The sequence below is a fragment of the Canis lupus genome, chromosome 30, assembly GCF_003254725.2.
Source record: "Canis lupus dingo isolate Sandy chromosome 30, ASM325472v2, whole genome shotgun sequence".
Lineage (NCBI taxonomy): Eukaryota > Metazoa > Chordata > Mammalia > Carnivora > Canidae > Canis > Canis lupus.
This window is the reverse complement of record NC_064272.1, coordinates 32856952-32883917: the sequence shown is the minus strand read 5'-3', so window position 1 is coordinate 32883917 and position 26966 is coordinate 32856952. Positions and strand designations below refer to the sequence as shown.

Sequence of the window (26966 nt, the reverse complement as noted above, 5' to 3'; positions counted from 1 at the left end):
CCCGATTCAATCGTGGTCATACACTATGGACACCAATCATCTTTCAGGAATATGCACTGTACATATTACCCCCATGCCTGTGGCCTGCATTTTTGCTTTCTTAATGGTATCTTTTGATGAACAGAAGATTTTAACCTTGATCGCCTCCAGTTGGTCAGTGGTTTTTATGATTATTGCTTTCCGGGCCCTGTTAAACAACCTCTGCCTTCTACAATGCCAGGAAGAAATTCCAGCGTGTGTCCGTGTGAACATGTGCTTGTGTGCACGTGTGTGCATGTGCGCCCATACGTGTGTGTATGTTTCCTAGGAGAAATCACAAACTTCTTGAACCATCAGTTCAATTCCTGGGCATTTATTCAGGAAAGACACCTGAAGAACTATTATACTAGTCGCTTCCTGGTAAAAGCACTGAAAATTGGAAGCGAGGGGCGTTGGGTGGCTCAGTAGGTGAAGCATCCAGCTCTTGATCTTGGCTCAGGTCCTGATCTCAGGGTCATGGGATCGAGCCCCACGTTGGGCTCCATGTGCTCAAGCTCGGAGTCTGCTTGAGATTCTTTCTCTGCCTCTCCCCTCCCTGCTCCTGTGTGTGTGTGCATGTACACACATACACACACACACACACACACTCTCTCTCTCTCTCTCAAATAAATAAATAAATATTAAAAAAAAAGAAAACTGGAAGCAAGGTGTGAGGGAGAGGCAGACCCTTCCCTATATGTCCTTTGATTGCTTTTGAAGTTTAAACTGTGTGAAGATTTTACTACCTGAAAATACTTACCTGTAGATAGACGTTACTCTAAGCGGGTAGGACCTTCTGTTGGCAGACACTGGTGAGTGAGGACCGTCCAGAGGAGGGGAGGAGCCCGAGTGAAGGAGAAAGTGGGCTGCAAAGTCCCAAGTGTGTGGGGGCCATGAGTGTGTGTTGCAGACCCTTGCTGGGGAGGGGGGCTCCTCCTGGCCTCAGTGCAGCATTCCTGGTGCACGCACATTCACCGTGTCAGGTGTAAGCCCCCTCGTGATCCCTGCCGCACTGAGCCCAGAGCTGTGGCTGTCCTCGCTGGGCCGGGGTACCTTACCTCTCCCACGGCATTTAAATCTCATTCAGATCCCAGGGGCCAGTTTTAGGAATGATGTCTGTTTTTTTTTTTTTTTTTTTTTAAGATTTTATTTATTTATTCATGACAGACACAGAGAGAGAGAGAGAGAGAGAGAGAGAGAGAGAGGCAAAGACAGGCAGGGGGACAAGCAGGCTCCACGCAGGGAGCCCGATGCGGGACTCGACCCCAGGTCTCTAGGATCAGGCCCTGGGCTGAAGGCAGACGCTCAACCGCTGAGCCACCCGGGCGTCCCAGGAATCATGTCTGTTGGACAAGAAGCCGCCTGATGCTCAGAGACATCAAGTCACCTGTCAGAGGTCACGCAACCATGAAATAAACTAACTGGACGCAGGGCTGCGTACCTTCCCCTCTCCAGAACTCTCTCGAAGTCCAGGGTAGAAGAAGGGAGGGTGGAAAGAGTTAAGCACCCAACCGTGAGCAACCAGGCTCTTTCCCTGGCTCTTTCTCAGGCGGCCCCTCCCCCCCCCCAGGTTGCTGCCTGGCCTCGGGCCCCATCCGCACCCCCACCCGCCCCCCGCTGGGGGACTACAGGAAGGAGGCACAGATGGCAGGCGAGGACGAGGCCCCCAGCCAGGCTCACCCAGCTGTCGCTTTGGAGAGCACCACGCATCTCCTCCTCCTCCTGCCTTGAACAATTGGGAGCTGGCCAGCCTGGCCCCAGCTGTTCCCTCTCTCTGGTCCAGGGCTCCTGCAGACCCACACTTCTGAGGCCTTTGTCTCTGGGGGGCCCGGGAGTAGGGGGGGGAAGCATGAGTCCCACAACGTCAGCATGGGACAAGATCTTAGAGGACAACGGGTCCAACATTTCATTTTACAGATGGGGAGACTGAGGCCCGGAAAGGCAGAGGGACTTGTCCAAGCTCACAAAAAGCCAGGCGGAGAAGCCAGCAAAGCTTAGGATTTAGGGGTGAGGGGTGCTTGGGCAGGTCCTGTTTGGTGTCCTGACCAAGCTTCCACCAGAGCTGTTCTAACTTATTCCTATTTTATACAATGATCTTCCACCTGTGACCTTATCCTGGGACTCTTTTTTTTTTTTTTTAAGATTTTATTTATTTATTTATTCATGAGAGACACAGAGAGAAAGAGGCAGAGACACAGGCAGAAGGAGAAGCAGGGAGCCCGATGTGGGACTCGATCCCGGGTCTCCAGGATCAAGCCCCGGGCCAAAGGCAGGCGCTAAACCGTTGAGCCACCCAGGGATTCCCGTATCTTGGGACTCTTTTTTTTTTTTTTTAATTTTTATTTTTTTTCTTGGGACTCTTTAAATGGGTCTACAGACCATTTAGGTATGCGAGCTTGGATAGGAGAAAATGTTACTAACTCCTGATTGAAATTTAATATTTCTTTTATTTATAAGTGTAGGCAACAAATCCTTGTAAGATTAGCTGTGAACCTGTGACTTTTTTTTTTCTTTAAGATTTTTTTCTTTATTCATGAGAGGCACAGAGAGAGAGGCAGAGACACAGGGAGAGGGAGAAGCAGGCTCCCTGTGGGGGAGCCTGAGGTGGGTGGGACTCGATCCCAGGACCCCGGGATTCCTGAGCTGAAGGGAGACAGACGCTCAACCACTGAGCCACCCAGGCTCCCTGAACCTGTGACCTTTTCATCAATAATCGCAGGTATTTTCAGATCACATTATTCTGTACCTGCTGTCCCAAAATCATGTTTACACACTCAGCACTTCGAAATTATCATATTTATTAGGTCCTTCACTTTGATCATGTTATTTAACGTGTTAACATAAAAGCACAGATAATACTATATCGCAATTCTGGTATACATTTTGATAACTAGATTTCAACATAATTGGTTTCTTTTCTAATCCTGTTTGTCTTATTTTGTGTAGTTCAAAATGTTATTCTCTGAAGGGGGCCATCGGCTTAGCCAGGTTGCCCCCCCTTTACCGTTAAGAACCTGTTCTATTTGGGGCGCCTGTGTGGCTCCGTTGGCTAAGTGTCCGACTCTTGGTTTCAGCTCAGGTCATGATCTCATGGGTCGAGAGATCGAGCCCTGAGTTGGGCTCCACACTCAGAGTCTGCTTCCCCTCTCGCTCTGTCTCTCCTTTCATTTTCTCTCTCTCTCAAATAAATAAATTAGTAAAAAGAAAAGAAAAGAACCTGTTTTCTATGAACAAAATATTCCAGTGTTAAAAATCAAACTTTGAAAAAAAATAAAAAAATAAAAACCAAACTTTGACAACTTTTGTGTCCTATCTGTTACCTCAGAAGACCAAGATTGAGACTGAAGTCACTGAAGACAAAGGAGTAAGCAAGAGGCTAGGGGGCTGGTGCCCCCGGTGGGGGGCCCATGGGCATGCCCTGTACTGGGCACCCATCAGGCTTTATTTGACACCTCACTGAATCCTCACAATGGTCTTTGGGTTGAGACTTAGTATTTCTTCCATTTTGCAGCTGGGGAACCTGAGGCAGAGAATATTAGGCATTAGCCCAAAGCACATGGCCAGTGAATGGTGAAGCTGGGATTGGAATCCAGGCGCACCGACGGCAGAGCCTTCCTATCTCATCACTGGGAATCTGCCTCCCTGTCTGGGTAGATGGAAGCTTCTCATAGAAAGTCCTGATGGTGTTGCTGCTGCCTGGGTGCTTCTCTTGGTGAGGGGAGGGGCACGGGGAAATGAGATGTGGAAGGATTTGCGGGCCCAGTGGATCCTCTGACACATGGGACCTGCCAGCTGTGCAGCCTTGACCAAGTCCCTAGCCCTATCTGGGCCTTCAGGGTTTCCACCTATGAAGTGCAAGGTTCTGAGTAGGGCCGTCCCTACCTGCCCCCTCCTGTGTTCACCTCATGGTGACCCACTTGGAAACTTAGGCATAGATTGCTTAGCAACTAAAATCAAGGTCTTGGCTGAGTGGAATAGAAAGGGGGAAGGACAGGCTAGCACCATGTGATGCTGAGGCTACAAAGCCATCTCTTGTTTTTTGGTTTTTGTTTTAAGATTTTATTTATTTATTTGAGAGAGAGAGAGCAAGTGCATGCAAACATGAGTCGGGGGAGGGGCAGAGGCAGAGAAAGAAGCAGACTCCCTGCCAAGCAGGGAGCCTGACGTGGGGCTCAATCCCAGGACCCTGGGATCATGACCTGAGCCAAAGGCAGACATGTAACCAATTGAGCCCCCCAGACGTCCCTATCTCTCATCTTAAAGAGGCTGAGTGCTGTGACCTATCCCTGCACCTTAAGGTGACCTGGCCCTTTAAGAGCCTTGGGATGGTGATGGGGACAGAGACTTCAGGAAGACCATCCTAAAATGAAAGCTTGCCTTAGGACTGAATCAGGCTTGGAGTTTCTCAGGCAAGGCAAACACACACTCATTGATCTGGAAGCTGTCATGAGAGGGGCCAGTTGGTAGGGGTCTTGGCCAAGGCCTCAGGACCCCACTGGTCCCCAGGGAGATTCCCTGTTTCAAGCCAGGCCACCTCAGTTCCACTCCCTCCCACAGCCCTGGGGTACCCTCTACCATCACTTTGCTCCTGAAGTGTCTGGGGTTCATGGACCCTGGAGGAGGGAGCTCCAGATGCTGCGGCCTCACAGCCCCAGACCTCAGAAAACAGGCAAGTTTCTCTCTGGCCCTTGGGGACGGCCACCCTGGGTGAGCAGATCTCATGGGCTGAAATTCTACTACTGGCTACACATCCCTTGGGGTCTCACGGATTTGCCCCTTAAATCTCACCCTGACTTTTAGCAAATGCAAATTCCCTTGGCCACCACCAATACCTCAGTAGGTCTGCTTTGGGAATCTGGCAAAGGGCTGAGGGTGAGGAGCCCTGGGAAAGAGCCCTGGGGGTACCGAGGGGTGCCCTGCACCCTTGGGAAGACACTTCTCTTTGGGGCCAGGATTTTCTATGGGTGCAACTTGGTGCTTAGAACATGTGATCACTGGAGGCTCCTCCGACTCCGGCATTGTGTCAACGCACGGCCGGAATTGGGGTACTGGGGAGGTGGCTGGGGGTGGTGGTGGTAGGAGGACAAGGGCTATGAAGACTGTGAGGACCCAGGCCAGCTCAGAGCACAGAATCTCAAACTCATGCCCACCTAGAGGTCCTGTGCCTCAGATCCGAGCCAGCTAGACTCCAGAAAGCCCCTGTCCCAGTCTCCAGCACCTCTTCTTCCCATGATGTGAAGCGTGTTATGGCAGTTATGATAGAACTATAAGTCGTGATAGAAGTGTATTATAGCAGTTATGATAGACGTTACGATAACTCGGTTTATCGAGCCCTTGCTGTACCCCCGACCCCATGGTAAACCTCTCCATGCCTTATCTCATTTAACCCTGGCAGACAGGTGGACTCCAGATAAGCGGCCAGGCTGACTACAGAGGCACCCCGGCCCCTCCCCAAGCTCGCCTTCCTCTAAGCATTCCCATCAATCACATCCCCTGCATCACTGTCCCCATGCCCTTTGGGGCACCAATGACTGGGCTGCGAGTGCCTTCTCTCTTCAGTGCTCACTGACTGTAGCAACCGAGACAGTTAGACGGCCAGAGACAAGCCTCCTTCTTGCTGGCTGCAGGCCGGGGGGTGCCCCATGGGCTACTTCTGGGCCCAGGTGGACCAAAGAAGAGAAGGCAGTGGGCAAAAGCCCTTGTGACCACCGAGCTCCTACTTAGTGAACAACACTCACAGAGAAGAGAAAGCGAGGCACAGAGATGGAGCATGCCCAGGGGTTCACAGCTCAGGGCTGGAGCTGAGATTTCTAAAGCTGTGGGAGGCTCTAGGCCTGAGAAGGAAAGTGGAGAGCAGATCCAGCTATCTGGCAAACTGGTCTGGCGTCCAGACTGGTGCCTCTGGTGTGAGGGAGGGGACGGTGGGGTTAGGCTCAGGGCCCAAGCTCACAAAGTCCTAGTGAACCAGGTCCTATTATTTCCAGCCTCACTGGCTGTGCTAGGAATGAAGCCAGGGAGACAGCTCAGCAGAGGCCCTGACCCGAGGCAGAGGGATGGATTCTTTGACCTCTCGGGATATCCACCAGTCGGGCTGCTTCCCTGGTCCCCCGTACCTCAAATCCAGAGGGTCTCAGCCCACAACCTGAACTAAAATAAGCGAGCAACCCTTCCATGTCTGCCGAAGAGCATGCCTTCACTTTTCACAAAAATAAGCAGTCATTCTTCCAAAAAAGGGAAAAACACAAAGCCAGGCTGTCAATCTTGAGCCCTCAGACAAATGGAATGAAGTTGTGACTTATCTCAGAGCACAATTCTCCCCCCTCCCCTTCCCCAAAGTCACTTACTGTACATTCAGGCTGTCACAGGCTTTGAGATGCAAATTGCACCAAGCGGAAGGCAGCTTGAAGAACAAAGAACGATTGAGGAAAGATCTGAAAAATGGATTTGGAAAAGACTCTCTGAATTCCCCCTCCACCTCCCAGAGGGGGAGACCCACATGCAGAGGGGAGCAGTGATGGAGATTTAGGGCTTTTCCACGGGAGCCAGCAGGGTTGAGGAGCTCAGTGCTGGGGCAGGGAGTGACAGGGAGACAGTGTTCCAGAAATCTGGAATGGCAGCAAAGGCTTTGGGGGAGCAAAAAGTCTGATTTTATTATAATCTTCAGCACTGAGCTGGGCACTCGTTTCTCGTCCTTCTTTTATTATCAGGCCTCAAACGTACTGTGAGTCATGGAGCTAACTGGTCTGCCAACTTCTGGGGTGATTCCAGAGTAAGAGCAGCTGGGCCGGCAATACTGTTCTAAGAGCTTTAAGGGGGGAGTGCAGCCCCCTCTTGAGACTGGGAAGCCCCCGCGGGGGACCACGCTGTCACTAGGGCCTGTAGGAGCAGGGCTCCCAGGGCCAGCAGAGAGATTGGGGCACGGGATGGGGAGGTGGGGCACGAGAGCCTCGGCACCTGGCCTCAGGTCAGCCCAGTGCCCCCTTGCTGAGCACCTACTGTGTGCACGGAGGGCCTGTACAAGTCAGACACGTTCCCCACCCTCAGGGCCCTCAGGCCAATCAAAGCAACTAACTGAACTGCAAACTTCATGCTGACAAGCTCTTGGTCTTGTTTACCGCTGTATCCCTGGTCTTGGAACTGGGACTGAAGCATGGTAGGAGCTCAATAAACATTTGTTGAATGGATGAGTGGGTGGGTGGATGGGTGGATGGGTGGGTGAGGAGGTGGATGGATGCGTGGATGTATGGATGGGTGCGGGGATGGATAGATGGATGGATACACTAACCACTTAGGACATAATGAAGCATTTAGGAAGTACCCTAACAGCGACAGTCGCAGACTACCTCTGGGTGGGTATTGGGATGGGGAAAGCTTCATGGAACTGGCCTCATTGGAGTTGGGCGTCAGGGGCTGAGAAGGAGCCTTGTTCTGCATGGTCACCAGCACACTGGTAAGGACATATTTGAACAAAACGGTGTTAGAGGGAAAGAGAACAGGAGAGAGTGTGTGGCCCAACCCCATCACTTTGTAGAAGGGAAAACTAAGGCACAGGACGGTTAAGCGTCTCACCTGAGGTCGCACAGCAACTAAGTGGCAAGGCAGAGATTCAAGCAAGGTCTGTCTGCTTCTAGAGCCTGATCGCTTGGCTCCCGTCCCATGCTGCTCTCTTCCTCCTGGGCTCTGCCCTCCTCACTGAGATACCTTGGGCAGCTCCCATTCTGGCTCAAGCTGGCCTCTACCACCCACCCTTGCAGGGCTGGGGAGACGGGGAGCAAGTGCCCAGCCCCGGTTAGACTTCCTATCCTTGAACACCGAAGACAGGACCAAAAGCAAGAGAGGGCACACTGATGGGGTTGGAGGAGGAGAACACAGCACCCCAGAGCCAAGTCCAAGGGGGACGTGTCCCATCACCAGGTCACCGAGTCCTAACAGGCATGGGGAGTGGTGGGGGAGGCCACAGGGCTTGCACCAGGGGGTTGAAATGACCCCCCACCTGGAGACCAAGCCTAGCATCCCAATCCCAGAATCAAGTTATTTGCACTATATGCAGCTGAATCTGAACACAAATTAACCGGGCTCCCAGTTTCCAGAGAACGTAAGACTGCCCCGTCGTTCTGAACAGCTGACAGGCGGCAGTTAAGATAGGCACGTTCAAAAGCTTCCTGACACACTGCAGGGCTGGTTCAATGTGCAAGGCGTCCATGGGCAGGACCCTCCCAGGGAACTTCCCCCTGCCTGGCCCACCCACAGATGAGCCTCTCGGGGACCCGGGTCCCCAGTGCCCGGTAGCAGGCTGGGTGCTCAGTCCATGCCCGCTGACTGCAGGAAGGACACCTTCTTGTCTGGCTTCCTGCTCCAGGGACACCTCTCTCCATCCCTTCCTGCCGACTGAAACTGCTGCTTCAGGCCTTCAGAGACAAAGCCTGCCACAGAGTCTAGGGAATACCTGCTCTCCTGGCTTCCAGCAGGGACGGACACATGGTGTTGGCAAAGCAGAAGAGCTCACAACGTACTGGTTGAATTCATGTCCAAGGAAGTCCTTGGAGACCTTCAAACAACAGTAGTAACAGTACAAGGCACATCTCTAGACGTGCCTCTGCCTACGCCACCCTTCTAAGGTGGGCAGGCCCGCTGCTGGGAGAGCTCTGTGTTTAAACTCTGCAGCTTGGGGGCTGCGAAACCTTGAAGGAGTCAATTTGCCTTCTCCGAGCCTCTGTTTCCTCATCTCTAAAATGGGGAGAATGACTATCTGTAAAATGGGGAGAGTAACTATAGTTTCATCATGGGACTTGAAGGGAGATTCAGAAGCAGCAGGTGGGTTAGACTCTCAACATCTGCCCAGGTGATCCTAGTGTGCGGCCAGCACGGAGCACCAGCGGGTTACGGGGACAACCCGGACTCCTGATGCCCAGGCCAGGTTCCATGCCTCTTCTAGCAGATGCTGGGGGCGCTACCACGGAGCTGTCAGCGTGCGAGACCCTCTGCCTCCAGCCTCGGCCTCCCTGCAGCCCGGATCTGGAGGCGGCAGGCAGCCGGGGTGGGGTGCAACAGGGAAGGGGCGGTGCACCTGGGGAGGCCCAAGTGGTTAATCAGGCCGCTGGGCACCATGCCTGGTCTCTGGAATATTCATAAGGCCCCTCCAGCTGTGCCAGGCAATCAGGGTGCTGATTGCTCCCCCATCTGCAGCTTAACATTCCACTCCAGAGAGGAGAGAGCTGGCGGCTGAATGTTAACTAGGAAAAAACAGGCTCTGGCCTTCACAGCGGCAGCCGAACAAGAGCCCCAGGGAAGACAAATGCACGTCTTCAAGATCTGCCAGCCAGCCGCAACGTATCTGCTCACCGGAGTCGTGAGCAGTGCAGACAGCCGTGGGTTCAGGAAGAAGTAAGCTGGCTTTGGGGCCAGCTCCGGCGCTGACCAGCCTCAGTTTCCCCAACTGTAAAATGCGGATGGCTCCACCCACCACCCAAGAGGACGGCGTTTCAGATTTTGTTGGACCCCACTGCTGTCGTTTGCAGTTGTTGGGGACATGCCTCCTACCTAAGGGACAACTTTTCCATAGCAGATATTGAAATCTCAGGCAAGCCAGCTTTGAAGGAACATGAACAAAGGGACAGCTGGAGCCTCCCTCAGAAGGCTTGGTCTTTGGGGTACGCGTCTGGGGGGGTCCCAGGGAGCGCTATTCTCATGCGGCCCCGAACCTCTCAGAGAAGCAAGAAAGGAATGAGGACACCTGATAGTAGATGGAAAAAGTTCAGGAAAGAACTACAGGGACGCCTGGGTGGCTCAGTGGTTGAGCATCTGCCTTTGGTTCAGGTCATGATCCAGGGGTCCTGGGATCGAGTCCCCCCTTAGGCTCCCCGCAGGGAGCCTGCTTCTCCCTCTGCCTGTGTCTCTGCCTCTGTGTGTGTGTGTCTTATGAGTAAATAAATAAAATCTTAAAAGAAAAGAACTACAAAAGCAGACATGTTCTGTGGCCTTCCAGTTGCTGGAGAGGGAGGGTGGCGGGGGCGGGGAATAGCCTGGAGCCATTTGGTGTAGGGACAAAAGTGTGTCCCCATGAGTCCACAGCTCATAATTAACGCTCAAAGCAATGATTAGAATCCACTAAGAAAGGGCCAAACTCCTCTCGGTGTTTGTACTGGAAAACACAGGAAACTGTATTTAGAGAGATTTCTATCAAACAGAGAAGAGAACCTGGTGCTTTTTTAGGTGCTATAACCTTCTTTCTAGAAATTGGCCAATATGGAACAGCTCATCTCTTCTGCTGACAGATAATGAGAGGGTTCTGAATTTGGCTTTCCTGTTAGAGCTGGTAAGCCCTGTCCCCAGGCCAGCCGGGCCATGCCTGTGGGCTCAGCGGGGTCACAGCGGGCAGGACACTGACAGCCTCGGCCCACACAGCAGGATGGGTGGCAGGCATCTGGCCTGGTTCCGAAGGAGCCACTTTTTGGGTGTAGAACCTTGGTCCACATGGTCTCAGATACTGGGTCCTGCCTCAACTAAGTGAACCCCCCAGATCACGGTCGCCTCACTCACCCATCACACTGCCACCCTCATCCTCACTGTAGGTACCTCTGCCTTGTTACCCTTTTCTCCAGCAAGCTCTTAAGCATGTTTAACTCTGGGAGAAAACATTTGCAACCAACATAATGGAGGGCTGGACTGAGCTCCTCTCTACAGCCTCTCAAACCTCAGGGGCTCGCTCCTTCTTTATGCCAACAGAGCGCTTTTATTTATTTATTTTTTTTCTTAGACACAAAACACTAAATGTTCGCCTAAAAAATTTAGAAGCTATAGCTATGGAAAAAGAAGAAAGTGAAAGAACCTTCATGATCCCAGTACTCAGAGATGACCGCTATTAACCTTAGGTGTATACTCATCTAGTCTTTTCCAGATAGGTAGATGGACAGATAGAAATTAGCTTTTTTTTTTCCTTTTTTAAAAGATTTTATTTTATTTATTTATTTTTGAGAGACACAGAGAGAGGCAGAGACACAGGCAGAAGGAGAAGTGGGCTCCCTGCGGGGGAGCCCGAAGTGGGACTCGATCCCAGGATCCCGGGATCACCATCTGAGCCAAAGGCAAGACGCTCAACCTTTGAACCACCCAGGTGCCCCTCTTTTTTTCTTATTAAGAGATTTATTTATTTATTTGAGAGAGAGAGAAAGAGTGAGAGAGCATGTGCACACGCGAGCAGGGGAAGGGCAGAGGAAAAGAATCTTAAGTGGACTCCAGGCTGAGTGTGGAGCCAGACTCTGGGCACCACCTCATGACCCGGAGATCATGAACTGAGCGGAAACCAAGAGTCCTGATGCTTAACCGACTGAGCCACCCAGGCGTCCCAGATACAAGTTTTCTAATGGGATTAATGATATCTTGCCTTTTTGTTTCACTTAACAATACATCATAAAATTTTCTCTCATGAAATACTCTCTTGCATCAGTGGTTCTTAAAGTGTGTTTGGGGGATCCCTAGGGATTCCCAAGATTTTCAGGGATTCTGTTGGGTTGAAGCAATTTTAAAAATAATATGAGGACATTATTTGCCTTTTCACTGCCATTCTCTGAGGAGCGTACAGTGGAGTTTCCAGAGGCTGTGTGCACGGTATTTAGGATAGGCTGAATGCAAAAGTAAACACACAAATCTTCTAATATATACATACGTAACACACAAAACTTCTATTAAGCTAGACTAACTTAAAGAGATTTACAAAGGGGCAAAACAATGCCTTTCTCATTAATTCTTTGTATTTTGGAAAATAGTTATTTTTCATAAAAATATGTTTCTTGGGAGAACATGAAATGGGTTCATTAAAAAAAAAACATTTTATTTATTTATTCATGAGAGACACAGAGAGAGAGAGAGAGGCAGAGACACAAGCAGAGGGAGAAACAGGCTCCATGCAGAAAGCCTGATGTGGGACTCGATCTGGGAACCCCAGGATCATGCCCTGAGCTAAATGGAGACACTTAACTGCTGAGCCACCCAGGCGTTCAGAAATGGGTTCATTAATGTTATTTTTAAAAATATTTTATTTATTATTTATTTATTTGAAAGAGAGAGAGAATCTCAAGTAGGACCCAAGCTGAGTGCGGCACCCAAAGTGGGGCTGGATCCCACGACCCCAAGATCATGACCTAAGCCAAATTCAAGAGTGGGATGACTGACTAAGCCACCCAGGCACCTCTAACCTTAACCTTAGGTGTATACCCGCCTAGTCTTTTCTAGATAGGTAGATGGACAGATAGGAATTATCTTTTTTTCTTTTTTCTTTTGTTTACTTTTTAAAAAGATTTTATTGTATTTATTTATTTTTGAGAGACACACAGAGAGAGACAGAGACACAGGCAGAAGGAGAAGTGGGCTCGCCTGCAAGGGGGGAGGAATAAAAAAATTCATATTTTAAATGAATTAACAGATAGATATTTTTGAAATTCCTTCATTTTCATTTTGAATATACCAAATATTGATAGATAGGACCCATCTAAGTAGAAGCTCTTTGGTGTCCTCCATACTTTTATTTTTATTTTTTTTTAATTATTTTATTTTATTTTATTTATGATAGTCACAGAGAGAGAGAGAGAGAGAGAGAGGCAGAGACACAGGCAGAGGGAGAAGCAGGCTCCATGCACCGGGAGCCCGACGTGGGATTCGATCCCGGGTCTCCAGGATCACGCCCTGGGCCAAAGGCAGGCACCAAACTGCTGCGCCACCCAGGGTTCCCCTCCTCCATACTTTTAAAAAGTGTAAAGGGATTCTGAGCTGGGCACTTGGGAACAACTAGTTGTTCTACATCGTCAGTTTTTTTTTTTTTAAGATTTTATTTATTTATTCATGAGAGACACACAATGAGAGTCAGAGACATGGGCAGAGGGATAAGCAGGCTACCTGTGGCGAGCTTGATGCAGGACTCAATCCTCGGACCCCGGGATCATGATCTGAGCCAAAGGCAGATGCTCAACCACTGAGCCACACAGGCATCCCTACATCATTAGTTTTGATGACTGCTTAGCTTCCCTTCATGTGGATGTCCCTAATTCATTCATTCACAAATTTCCTTATGATAGACCTGCAGGTTGCTTCTAATTTTCGTTACTATAAAAGTGCTGCATGAACCATCATGTACTTATGTAAAGTGAAAACCTACTGAATTCAGAGAAAACAACAGAAACCAACTGGTAGAGTGAGCCATCACTACAGTCCCTAGCAATCGAATTAAACACAATGTATCACAAGACAGGAACAAATAAAGTTGAAAATCTCGGTGTTCATTGAATATATGAATGTGTCCACATACACATTATCTCTATGTAGCCTCATGCTCTGTAAAAGAGTATCTTTTTTCCTGTTGTCCATGAAGTGTTTACAAAATCTGATCATATTCTAGTGCTACCGACAATATAAAACTCTTTGGTACCATTACAGAAACTGAGAAGAAGAGTTTAGAAACTTTTAAGCCATTTGAGAGAGAAATTTTATCTCTGTAGAAATTTTAAAATTCTAAAAAAAAAAAAAAGGAGTACTAAGAAAATGTTGCAAACATTTTTTTAGGGTGGTATACTTGAGAATATTTCTGTTGGATAGATTCTAAGAAGTGGACATGCTAGGCCAGTGGACATGTGCATTTGTATGTTAACAGTTATTGTCAAGTTACCTGTAAATTTGATGTAAAAACATCAAACACACCAACAATGTACTTGGGCACCTGCTCTCTCACACCCTGGATAATACCAAAGATAACTACTCTTTTAAATCTTTTTCTATTTTATTTTATTTTATTAAAATATTTTTATTTATTTGAAAGAGAGAGAATGTGTGATCACGAACAGGGGGTCAGGGAGGGAAGGAGCAGAAGGAGAGGGAGAAGCAGGCTCCCCAATGTGGGGCTTGATCCTAGAACCCTGGGATCATGACCTGAGCTGAAGGAAGATGCTTAACTGACAGCCACCCAGGCACCCACCCTCTTTTCTTTCTTTCTTTCTTTCTTTTTTTTTTAAAGATTTTCTATTCCTATTTTAGTAGGCTAAAAGACTTATTTTCATATTCTGTGAACTGCTTATTCATATCCTTTACTGTTTTCTGGTTTTTTTTTTCTTTTTCTGGAATCCTTATCTATTTTGGACATGGATTTTTTGTCTGTATCAGTTATGGGGTTTGTCTTTAAGTCTCCTTACATGTCTCACTCACTGTGGTATAGAAACTTTGCCTTTTAAAAAACTTGTTTTAACCTATTAATCACTTCCTTTATGGTTCTGGGATTCTTGTTTAGAAAGCCTTTCCTTGTTGCATGATTTTAAAAACACTCTCTTTTTCTGTAATATACTTGCAGCTTTTCTTCTCTCTCTTCTTCTCTCTTCCTTCTCTTTTCTTTTAGTGTTTAGATCTTTAACACACCCAGAATGAATTGGTCTTTCAGCACAAGGTACTGACTACTGACCTTTGTAAGCCACACAGTGAAGTATCGCAGGGTGTCGGCAATGGGCTTGAGCCTCTGTAAGAACCACCCCCCACGTGGCTGAGGACCTGCTGTGGCTGGAGCTTAGCTGGTCCCCAAGGTAGACAGATATCTGAACCCCTCTGGTTTGAGAGGGGAGACAAGCTAGATTTCAGAATCCTTCCAAATGTGTTATAGCTGCTATGGGCATCTGTAGGCCAAGTCCATGAGCAGAGCTAATAGATTTTCCCAGGAAAATACCCAAACATCTTTAACATGCTACGTGGTTCACAAGGAGCTTCTCTGTCTACCATCCCACTCCATGCCGACATCGCACATGGAGACGGAGGAGGATTCAGCATCCTCATTTTACCATTATGGGAAGATAAGGTACAGTGGGGTTAAGGGGCGTGCCTGAGATCACATGGCTGGCAGGTAGCAGAGCCAGCTAGAACCCAGACCTCCTGCCACCTAGGTCATGGCTCCTCAGACCTGTCTGTGCATCAGGCTCTGTCTTCAGTATCTTGGGAAGGAAGATATGGCCCAAGGCTTTCCCAAATCTCTGTTCTCCCACCGTGGGTAGGAGAGACTGGAAAAATCCATCCTCCACCACCAACTGATGATAGATTTCGAAAACTAAGGCTTCCTTCCGCACGTACCTCCTCCTCCCCTGAGTGGTTTGGTGGAGGGTGGGAGTGGAGATGAGTCAGGCCGGGAAGGGAGAGCTCAGCCATAAACAAGCCAGACTGACAACGAGCACTTTCCCTGAGGCGCGTGACCTCCCACGGGCCTCCAGGGACTCTGCCTGAATGCAGAGCTTCAAAATTTCATGATCTAGGCTTTGCAGATTTAATTTGTTAGAGTCACAAAGGCAGCCACAGAAGGGGGAAAACCTTTAGCTAGGAAGTGGGGATGACAGAGAAGGTAAATTATTTCCAGCCTCTCAGTGGAGAGCTTGCAATTTTTTTTTTTTTTAATGAGTGTGTCATTTTTGCAGATGCCCCGTGTGCCTATGGCTGGGTCTTCATCCCTTCCAGCTCCAAACCAAAAGGACATCCAGGGGTGCCTGGGTGGCTCAGTCGGTTAAGCATCTGTGTTCGGCTCAGGTCAGCTCAGGGATCCAGCCCCTCATGGGGCTCCCTGCTCAGCGGGGAGTCTGCTTCTCACTCTCCCCTTCCTCCTCCCCCCTGCTCATATGCTCTCTCTCCCTTGTCAGATCAATAAATAAAACCTTTAAAACAAAACAAAAGGACATCCAGGACACAGAATTGCAGAGCTGGACCCGATCCCGGAGATCACCTAGGGATCGGATGTTCCAGTCCAGAGTGTTGACGGGAAAACCATGCAGATGAAGGGAAGTGACTTATCCAAGCGCTTTAGGGAAGCAATCTTTGGGGAAGTTTTGGGAACGCATCTCAGGTCTCCTGGATCCTGGCCTGCATTTGTTCTGGTGACTCTCAGGAAAACCCTGGGGAGGGCATAGCCACCAGACACATGACGAACACAGTAAAAAGGCAAGGGGCACAGAGAGAAATGGGGGCAACAGTCTCAGCAGCGACCGGCCAAGGCTTCTCCTTGCTCGGGACAGCTGCCCGGCCAGAGAGGTGCAAGTCCTACCTGCTCCAGGGGGATGACCAGGAAGGAGCCGCCTCCTGCACTCTCGGTGACGATGGCCAGGAAGCGGGTGTTGACAGCACAGAAGTGGTTATCGTGCACATTTTTGGTGATGGGGATACCGTCGAAGCAGTGCTCCCGGTTGGCCACCTTCCCGTAGACATTCCGGAACTTGGAGCTGCGGTATTGTGGGCGCCAGGACATCTGTGAGGGACCAGGAAAGACAAGGGTCAGGCAGGTCACTGCTTCGGGAAGGGCCTTGGCTGGGCACTGGGGGGGAAGAAAGTGGAGAGAGAGGAGGAAGCGCCCAACCTCTGTGTGCCCAGCCCTGGGCTAGAGGACTTCCTCTCCTAGTAAGTCCTGTAAGAGCATAGACGCGCATGAGGGCACTCATACATTTCCTGCCTTTGGTACACACTCCCATCCACCTTCCAGAAAATGTGTAAGGTCCTTTCACTTCCCAGGGACATGGCATGTGACAGAGCAGACCATCCGCCCAACAACACATATGGGCTGCCTTCTGCGTATCAAAGACTGAGCTCAATTCAGTATGGAGGTCTGTACCTCCAGAGGCAGCTGGGTGTCTACAAGGACAAAGAACACTGCTGTTGGTGAGGGAGGGGGGACCTGTGCAAAGAGACAAATGACCATCCATTATCCTCCCCTCCTCTGGTTCTCTCTAGAGCTTCTAATCCACAAATGCACCTTCAGAAATCTCATAGTCCCATCTATCATCATCATCATCATCATCATCATCATCATCACTAGGCACAGAGGGTTCAAGTGACTGCTCCAAGGTCACACAGCTAATAAGTAGAGCCCTGAACACAGGTCCCCTGACTGGAAATCTGAGACTCTTTCCTGTGCCGGAAATACCCTTTGGAACAAGGTTTCTCAGTGTGGGGTTGAGGATTAATTACCTGGATCAAAATCATCTGAGCCTCTCACATTGTTGGTGAGAAATACAGATCCCTGGGTCCCAGTCCAGACCTACTGAACCCAGGATTTGGGGGATGGGACCAGAGACTAGCATTTTAATTCAGCTTTTCACCCACCTACAGGAAATGCTCAGTAAGACAGAAATGCACTAAATTTTGAGAGCCCACCCCCCTCTCAACCCGCCATTGATAACACGAGCTCTAACCAATCAACCAACCAACCAACCAGCCAGCCAGCCAACCAACCAGCCAACCAACCAACCAACCAACCAGCCAACAACCAACCAACCAACCAGCCAACAACCAACCAACCAACCAACCAACCAGCCAACCAACCAACCAACCAACCAGCCAGCCAACCAGCCAACCAGCCAGCCAACCAGCCAGCCAGCCAGCCCCTGCTGCATGCGTGTCCTGTGCCCTGCAGCTGAGAACGCAGATGTGCACGAGTGGGTGGCCGGAGCAGGTGGACAGCACACAATGGAGTCCAGCTTCACTACAGGATGGTGCCCCCTAGGGGGAAGCCCTACAAATGGTCATCCTCACAGATGGAACCCAAATCCGTGTTCTCCTGGTAGGCATGCCTCCAGGTACGGCAGGCCCCACGCAGGTACCAGGGCCTGGCATACAGCTGGAGCTCGATAGCCCTCTGTAAACGAGTATGCTCTTGGCCCAACTCTGCCGCTATCAATGCCTTCCCGCTCCTGCCAAATCTCCTGTTGTCTCCTGCCCCATCTCGGGACAGAAAGAGGCAAGGGTTATTTCCCTACAGGAAATTTCCACGGGAAGGAAAGACAAAAGGCAGCACAGAATCAGGACATTAACTCTGGGGATTTGAAAACAAAACTTTGCATTGGATTGAAATAAAGCCGGGAGCTCAGCTGCAAAGTTCTCCTCATTGAAGGAAGGAGTTCAGATCCAGTAAGGAGGTTCTCAGGGAGGGTTTCTCACCTGCAGGCAAATCCTCTTCCCACCTGCCCCCCAGGGGGCCCCCCACCCGCACCTTCTCCACTCTCAGGGTGTCAACTCTGCATCAGGATTACACCAGCGATGCCCAGGGTGGGGCCCCAGGTGGTCACGGATGATCCCCTTACACGGTACAGAGATGAAGTGTTTAATTTGAGTCGTTACGTGTTTATTTTAATTTGCATTAGAAATAATATAACTTGCATGCTAAATCCACAATTTCACAGATACTACTGCTAATAAGGCTAAGTTAAAAAATAATGAATCGATTAAAAAAAATACAGTATGAAAAATATAGCATAGACCTGGCAAAAATTCAGTCTGATATGGGAATGCTAGAAGTTGCTCTGTCCTTTCCAGGTAGAACATTCTAGATTCCACAGTTCCCATGAAAGAGAAGGAAAGAAATTCCATCTCCTGTTCCTTGCTGCTGCATTCCCGGGCTGGAACACCTTCACGCCTCTTCCCTGCCCAGGCCAGCCTGAGCCTTTGAGGGCCGGACTCAACGTGGGACTCCATAGCCCCAGACTCCTCGGAGCCCCTGGACAGCCAGCACCTCTCCCTCGGCGACTAGTCTCTACTGTGTCACCGGCTCTCTCTTCCCAGGAAGTTAGTCTCAGCTCCGTGATGGCAAGTGGTGACCCCAGGGCCTTTGAGCCTCACTGAAGACTGGTCTCTGCTCTTCCTGGGCAGCCCACATGTGTCCTGGATGCTCTGGGGACACCTGCTGGGCACCTAGCCCCTAACAGGCTGAGCCCCTCCCCTAAGAGACCTCCCCTACCCCTGGTGGAGAGACAGCTGGACACAGAACACAAGGCTCAGGGAGCCACTTTCTAGCCCACAGCTGGCAAGCAGGACGACAAATTCTCTTCCCATTCCAAGCACAGCCCACGGCCTGGCACCTGGGGTGGGCTGAGCCCGGCCTGTTGATAAGGCCCCAGCATTACATTTTTGCCCAGTGTAGACTTCACCGGAGGGTTTCATGAGTGGCTGTGCAGGGAAGGGGGACAAGAACAAGACTGGGAGCCACATAGCTCCAGAGGCGGTGCCACCTTTGGGGCTGCCTCGCTGCGTGACTTGGGCAAACCACTTAACCTCTCTGTGCTACCTCTGCTCTTATGTAAGGGAGGCTAATAAGCCTCACTACCTCCAGGGGTGCAGAGGAATCAATGCCAGGATGTGCACAGCACAGGTGTGGCACCCCCCCGATGCTCACTTACCAGAGCAGAACACGAGGCAGGGGAAAAAGGGCTCTGTGAGGCCCCCCAACTTCCACCCCAGGTCCTCGGGGCCCCCAGCCTGTGTCTGCCATGGCCAGGGGGATCCGCATGGGCCTTCTGAGAAATGCCTAGTTCCACAGCTCTGGTGACATACAGGTCAGCTGACCAGACAGGCTCCCCGGAACCCTCCCTGGGTGGAGCCCACAGGCTATACCTGGGATTATTTTCCCATCTGACTTCACCTCTTCCTCCTCCGTCTCTCCTCCACTCTTTCCCCCACAGTCCCCCTCCCCCTTTCTGCTCTGCCCCACTCTCTGCCTTTCCTTCCCTCCCCCCATCTCCCCACTGCCCCCCCTCCTCAGGGTGCATGTGGACAAAGAGGCATTTGTGGTCAAGGCTCCTAGTGGGTTCCCCTTTATTTTTGAACATATCCCATGGGTGCCTCTCCCAGCCCAGCTAGCATTTCTGAACTGGATGTGCATCCTGGGGCGCCCGAGCCCAGCTCTCAGGCATGGGACAGGCCTGTTCTTCCAATGCGCCTGCCTCCTCGGTTTGGGCCCCAGTGGACCCTAGAATGATGCAAGCCTGCTTCCTGGGGAAAGTGGAGAGCATCTTTCCAAGGGCTTTGGAAACCCCAGGTTGGTCTTCCCCACTGGCCGGTAGGCTGGGGCTGGATCACTCAGCTAGGCCTTTGGGAGCACCCTTGGCAATCGTGGTCCTCATCACTGGGCCTGCAGCCTCACCCCATCTGAAGCCACAGCAAGTGCATGGCAGAGTCCTGGACCGGGAGCCTGTGGTCCTGGGTTTCCACTCCCCATTCCGACTCCTGCTAACCTTGGAAAAGACACTCTGCCTCTCTGAGCGTCAGGTGCTCCATTTCTAAAATAAGATCCCTAATTTCCGATTTTATGTGGTTGTTTTTAGGATCAAGATGAGATAACGTGGGTGCAAGTCCCATTCAAGATACCACTGCTGCTCCCGTGGGTCCAGGCTATTGAGAGGTATCCAGGAAAGTACCTACAAAGATCCTGCTTTCAAGTGTGGAGGAGATGAAACCTGTACCTGACAAGTTCATAGTAATCGGACAGTCGCTCAGTGGCAAACAGCAAACAGACTGTGGAATGGAAGTGCTATGGGAAGGGGAGGTCAGGGAAGAGGGGGATCAGGGCGGGCCTCATGGGGTGGGGACCATCCACCTGTGCCAGGCGCAGAGAGAGCACGGGGCTGTGCACGATCCCAGTGGGTGAACTACGGCTCTCCTCGTACAGCGTGGGAGACAGACCCAGCCCAATGGGTTAGTGAGCACAGGGTTAGGGTTAGCACATGGGTTAGCGAGCACAGGGGCGACTTGAACCAGCTCTTTCTGACTCTACAGTCCAGATCACGTTTTCTCAAACCTTTTATTTTTTAAAAAGATTTTATTTATTTTTTAAAAAGATTTATTCATGAGAGACAGAGAGAGAGGCAGAGACGTAGGCAGAGGGAGAAGCAGGCTCCCTGCAGGGAACCTGATGCAGGACTCGATCCCAGGACCTCGGGATCACGACCTGAGCTGAAAGTAGACGCTCAACCACTGAGCCACCCAGGTGTCCCTCAAAGCTTTTATTATGAAAGATTTCAATACATGTTGTTGGGAGAATGGTTCAATAACCACCCATCACTTAGTTAATTATCATGAACATTTTGCCATGTTTCTTTTTCTCTCTGTGCGTGCGCGTGCGTGCTTGCACGTGTCTGCCTTTTTTTTTTTCTTTTGTGGAATCAGTTGAAAGGAGATTGCAAACATGACTCTTGTCCCCTTGTTATGTCTGCATGCATTTCCTACAAATGAGGGCAATTTCCTACATGAGCACATTACCATTATCCCGTCTAAGAAAATTAACAATTCCACAATACCCTCCAAGACCCAGCCCCTACTCAAAATGCTCCAAAATGCCTTTTACAACTATTCCATATTGTGAGCAACCAGGCTGGGGAGCCACATTGCTCCCATGTGTGTCACTTAGTGGTGATCTCTCTTTTGCCTCCTTTTCATCTAAAGCATTCCCATCATCTTTTTTTGTTTTCTTTCTTTCCTTTTTTTTTTTTAGTGGTATTGACTTTTTGAAGACACCAAGTTGGCTGTGTTATAAAACATTCCAGCGATCTGTCTCATGTTGCTTTGTGACAGCTTCAAAGTCATTCCTGGATTCCCTGTAAACTTGCGGAATCAGGTATAAAGCTTTGATTCGATTCAGGTTAAAGACGGCCCTGTTCTTCATCGCTTGGCTCTGGTGGGGCAAGGATGGAGAGAAGGCAGAGTGAATGAGGGACGGGGACCTGGTCCGACCGGTGGCAGTGAGGGACTGGCTGGGTGTGCTGAGGGTTCGTTCTGGAGGGCAGTGGACAGGAGGCTGGAAGGCCTGGGAGGCCAGATGGGGGCACCGACACACACTGCGGACCAAGGCAGGCCCCAGAGGGCTGACCTTCCACCCGCAGTCCTGAGGGCATGACTTCACTCTGAGGTCAGCTGCCTGCATGAAAACACTCCTCCCTCTTCTGCCAGAGGCTGGGATGGAGGAGCTGCCCAGACCTCAAAGGGAAGTCAGTGTGACAGCCAAGAGATGACCTAGAATCTGGCCCTTTGCCTTTTACCCCTTGCCCCCGAGCATAGCCTCGATCCTTGGATTCCTCCAGCTAATTCTAATGAGAGCAGGACACACATGCTCTCTCTGAGCCTTTCAGGAGCAATCCGCACAGATTGAGGCACATTTGAGCTCTCTGAAAGGGAGGACTTTCTTAATCGTTAATGCTGCCTGAGGTGGGAAAGGAAGCTGCCTTGAGAGGTAATGAGCTTCCCATCCCTGGAGGGGTTCAAGGCTCTGGTGGGTGGCCTCTGATCAGGATGGTGTGGGATAATGGATGAGACTAGCTGGTCTTCCGGCCCCCAGATGAGATCACAGAGCTCCTCCATGAAAGGCATTGTGTTGTAATAGAAAGGGGTGCTGGGGTCAGAGTGTCCAGCAGGGTCCTAGTCCTGTCACCGTGGCCAGGACGCTCCTTTTTCTGTAAAACGGGGAGCGCGATGCCATGCCGGCTGGGCTGCTGTGACCCTGAAGTCAACTGCTCTCGTGGCACCTGCATCTCCCCTAGGGAATCCGAGAGCTGATGAGTGCAACTTATTCTAAGCTTTAGGTTGTGTTTCCCTGCTCCTGTTCCTAGCTTATGAGTTACCTGACCATCCGGCCCCTTCGGCCCCCACACCACTGCACCCACGCCAGGCCTGGTCCTTACCCTCCCCCACTAGTGCTTCTGGGTCCACACCCTTCCTTGTAGTCATGTGGCCTCATGTCCTCTGGGCTCCTTGTCACTGGGAGCCCAAGGCCTTTGAATTCAGCACAGCTCTCAGGCTAGGGCTCAGTGCATCCCTGCTGCGGACAGTGTCAGCAAGGGGACCAGTGCCCGCAGAACCGCCCCAAGAAGCCCACCCGTGTCATAGCCATAACCCAGTCTGGACACCACCTTGTTCCCCTCCCTCCGCCCCAGCTGACCAATGCACAGAGCTGGGCAGATACTGTAACCTCACTGAAAAGACATAGTATTTATGTGACTAATCTGAGGCTCAGAGGTGTTAAGGGATTAGCCCCAAGTCACAAGCCACGAACATGGGCGAGCCAAGACCAGCCAAGAACTTTTGACTCTGAGTCTACTGTTCTTTCCAGTAGAACACACATCTTCTCTTCCTTTGGCCTCTCCCTAAACTTATATCCCTTCACACTTGCTCCATCTAACACAGGGCACTACACAAAACTGCAAAGGAACTATACAGTAGGCAGAGTTAGGGAGTTAGAATCCAAGGGTTACCATCCTGTTATTTGTTAACTGTGTGACTTTAGACTAGTTACTCAACCTCTCGGAGCATTAATTTATCTATCCATAAAATGCAAAGAATGTCACCCAGCTCACTGGATGCAATGAAGCGACCAAGTACGAAGTACCTGCCTGGCAAGGTGTCTGGCACAGGGTGGGTGCTTGCCAAACGCTAGTTCCACTCTCTCCTCTTCTCTTGTCAAGGAGAAGCTCTAACCTCAATTAAGTGTTTGCTTGGGCAGGCTAGGATCTGCCAGGAGGAGGTGGCGGGGGGCGGGGGGTGCTGGGCTGGGCTGAGGGTCAGGAGGAGGGAGGGTGAGGCTCTGGCCTCCAGATGTGCGCAGCTGCTGGGCCTGCTCCCTGGCGGCCTCTCCCTGGGCCCCGCGCCATCCTGGTCTCCCTCCGAGAGGGGGAGGGCCCGGAAGGAAGAAGCATTCATTTCGCAGCTGAATGGCCCTTATAGCCTCTTAAGAAATGGAGGCAGCCTTTTTTCTCCTCTGAGATAATCACTATGTACACTCCACATGGAAGCAAATTGTATCCTGTCCTCCGATCCTAAAAATGATTTATTGTGGCCAGCGGGTGCATTTTCTAGATGATGATGACTAAAATTCAGTCCTTTAACTGGAACACAAAAAATGTATGAGGGCAGTTTTTTTGTTTTTTTTTTTTTGCCTTGACTCTGACTCAGGTGAGGGGGGAGCTCGTGGCTATGTCCTCGGGGGAGAGCTGTGAGCCAGGAGGCCCCTGGGACCCACGCTGGCGGCGGCTGGACAGCCAACCAGGATCCGTGGGAGAGCCCCTTTCTGTCCACGGGCTGACCTTTTCCGTCTTGTTGGAATCGCTGGCTCTGTGACGGGGGTCAAGCCACCTTCCTTTTTTGGGCTCAGGGTCCTCCTTGGTGCAAACGTGGGCATCAACTGCACCTCGGTCCTGAATCTCTGAGGACGGGACCTGAGAACACAGGGGAGACGTGCTCTGCGAACGGCGTGCCACTGAAACGAAGGGCGGACCTATTATCAGTATCCTCATCTCGTTTGACCACAACATTCGGGGTCTCTGAGGGACTGCCGGTCACCTGGTCCTCCTCCTTCTTGGAACCAGCTCTGCTTTCCTGAACCCAGGGGGGCTGGACACATGGGAGGGACACAGCGCATGCCCCCAAACGGGAGGGAGCAGAAGTGACTGCTGCTTGGCATCCTGAGAGGCGCACTAGGCCTGGCGGTGATACTGACCGACCCTACCCTCTGTTTCTTTCTCTGTGAAATGAAGGGCAATGGTCTCTTCCCTTTAGTGGGAGTCCCCTTTCTCACACAGAGCACTATTCAGACCTCCAAAGTATCAACAGGCCAAGTTGGAGATGCTTGTATTCAAGTCGAGAAGGCAGCTGGGAGCACATTTGTGCAACGGTCTGCGACAACATTGTGGAACCCAGTTTGAGAACCTCTGATATGAGGAAGATGCCAGAAACCTGCATTCCAGGTGGTTCAACCTCTCAACTACTACAGGCCATCAAGCAATCCCTCCTTCTGCCATAAGACGTGTGTACGCCTAACGGCCCACTGCCCAGCTCTGCCATTTTGTGGTCTAGCCCAAGACACCGGGTTCTCGTTGGCTTTCAGGATCCCTGAGAAGATTCTGTGGCCATGCAAGCAATCACCAGTATGGCAAGCTGGGCCGTACGCGTTGTCTCTGACACGCTGTCTGACTGCTGCATCCGCTGGGTCCGGCCCTCCAGGGAGTTCCACAGGGTTTGCCCCTGAATCCTCTACTCCCCGTGGCACACCCAATGTCAGCAGAGGCAGAGGCCGGGGGGAGGCTGACTCACTGACCCTGTTCCCCCCCGAGGCCGGGGTTCACAGCTCAGCAGCATGGCAGTGCTCAGCAGGGAGGGCTCTGCTGCCAGGTGACCTACATTCGCACGTTGGCCCCGCCCCAGCCAGGCCAACCTGGGATGAGGCCCCGAACCCATTGGAGACTCAGCTCTCTTTGACTGTGACATCACCTGCTCATGAGGATGCTGTTTCCCCTTCTTGTAGAGCTTTTCTCACTTCCTGTAGGTCTTTCCTCAGCGGTGACCTCTCCATGAGACCTTCCTCAGGCACGTGTCATTATCAACCACGTGACGTATTTTTACGTATCCCGTTGTGCTCTTCTCTTCTAGAATGTCAGCTCCAGGAGGGCAGGGATTTCAGTCTCTCCTATTTACTGCGGTATCAGCAATGCCTAAAACAGTGCTTGGTATATGGTGAAGACTCAACGTACCTGCCGGTGGGTCTAGGGCAAGGGTGTGCTGGTAACTGGTTATCAGCCAGGGAGGGAGGGGTGCCCCGGTTTGCAGCATTTACCAGTTTCCCTGCTGCAAATACTCCCACCATGACTGTGGCATCACTGAATGTACAGCTGGTGCAGAATCAAGCCACAGTGGAAATAAGATGACAGAAAAAGAGCTAAGAGGCCACAGGCAGACAGAGCAATGGATGGTGCGAGGCTGCGCACACTGGGATATTTGCCTCTTCCCTTGGGACCGTATCTTTCAGACTCCTGGTCTGGTGATTCCCTAACCTGACTACACATTGGAACCCTCCAAGGAGCATGTCATGAGGGCACATATTTGTGGACACAAGCTTTTGCGAATATCTGCTCGAGCCCCTCCCTGCACCTAGGAGAAGGCCAAAGCTGCACTGTCCCCCATGGCAGCTACTAACTACACGTGACTAATCAATTAACATGAAATCAAATTAAGAGTTCAGTTCCTTAGTTAGACCAAGCGCATTTTAGGTGCTCACTAGCCATGTGTGGTTAGTGGCTGCCATACTGCAGAGTACAGATTACAAAGCATTCTCATCACTGCCAAAAATTCGATTAGACAGCGCCAGTAGGATATCGATTAGCTCCCAAAAGTCACATCCTGGGAGAGACTAATCCAACTGAACCTCCACACCCGGTCGTTCCCGGCCAGGATGCAGGGGCACCGAGGAAGGCCATGATCTGGAGTCACCCCAATGACTTTCTCTCCACCCCCAGCAAACGTGCAATGCCTGGGTTCCAGGCCAGCGCTCCCACCAACTCCCAGAGCCTCTTGCGTGCAAGCCTTTCTCCGCCATGAAATGGGATCCCTCCCAGCCCTGTCCTGTCTCTTTTATGTTATCAGAGCAGATCAAAGTGGGAGTGAGCATGGTTGGGATGCCACCTTCTCAACAGCCTGCAGATGGGAGGATCCAGCTCCCAGCTCCCAGGATGCTGTCTGCTGCCCATCACCCAACGCACGTCCAGCCAGACATGAAGTCTATTCCAGGAACAAGCTTCTGCCCCGAATCCCTGCAGTCTTTCCTGTTCTGCTGAGCAGGACTGGACATGTGAGGAGAAGGCTGCTGGCTGCGCTGCTTCAAGCTCTTCAGGAGAACTCCCCCCTCCCTCAAGATGGTTCCGGGGCTGGGAAGTCTTTCCTGAAGCCCCCAGGCTCTGTCTTGTCCTCTCCTTTGCCTGGCTCAGCACACTAATAACAGAAGCCAATGTTTAAGTGCTTGCTATGAGCCAAGCATTTAATGTCCATTACGTCCCGTAATCCTTATAACGATCCTAGGAGAAGATACAAGAATCCCCACTGGCAGGTGCTCCTAGGCTGGCTAAGATCACGTGAGTGGAGGAGCTGGATCTGAACTCAGGTCTGACACCAGGGGCTCTACATTACATCTTTGCTCCCCAATCACACTGGATGTTACTGAGGGTGGGGACTGAGTCTCACTCTTCCTCGTTTTCCCGGGGCTTACCATTAGACTTAAGACAGTATCGATAAGTGTTTTGTAAATGCACGAATGAGCAAGGGGATGAAGAGAGGAATAAGGAAGAGTGACCTTGTCACTTCCCCTCAAAGCCTCCCAGAGCCCCGTTGGCCCTCCAGGATCACAAACCTTGCCCATC

The 26966-nt window shown here is 50.9% G+C and overlaps 1 protein-coding gene and 1 long non-coding RNA gene across 6 annotated transcripts in view; one reads left to right on the top strand and one right to left on the bottom strand.

Moving 5' to 3' along the window:
- CORO2B (coronin 2B) overlaps positions 1-26966 on the bottom strand; it is a 140864-nt gene that overhangs the window by 57224 nt on the left and 56674 nt on the right. For all 5 annotated transcript variants that reach the window (XM_025472350.3, XM_025472351.3, XM_035708702.2 and 2 more), the window contains exon 2: positions 16073-16273. In XM_025472350.3, the coding sequence (XP_025328135.3) occupies positions 16073-16273 (201 nt within the window). The remainder of the gene's footprint in view (positions 1-16072; positions 16274-26966) is intronic.
- On the top strand, positions 22202-26164 carry LOC112675692 (uncharacterized). Its single transcript, XR_007407267.1, has 3 exons — positions 22202-22367; positions 23122-23182; positions 25207-26164. It is a non-coding gene; the product is annotated as an uncharacterized LOC112675692 (long non-coding RNA).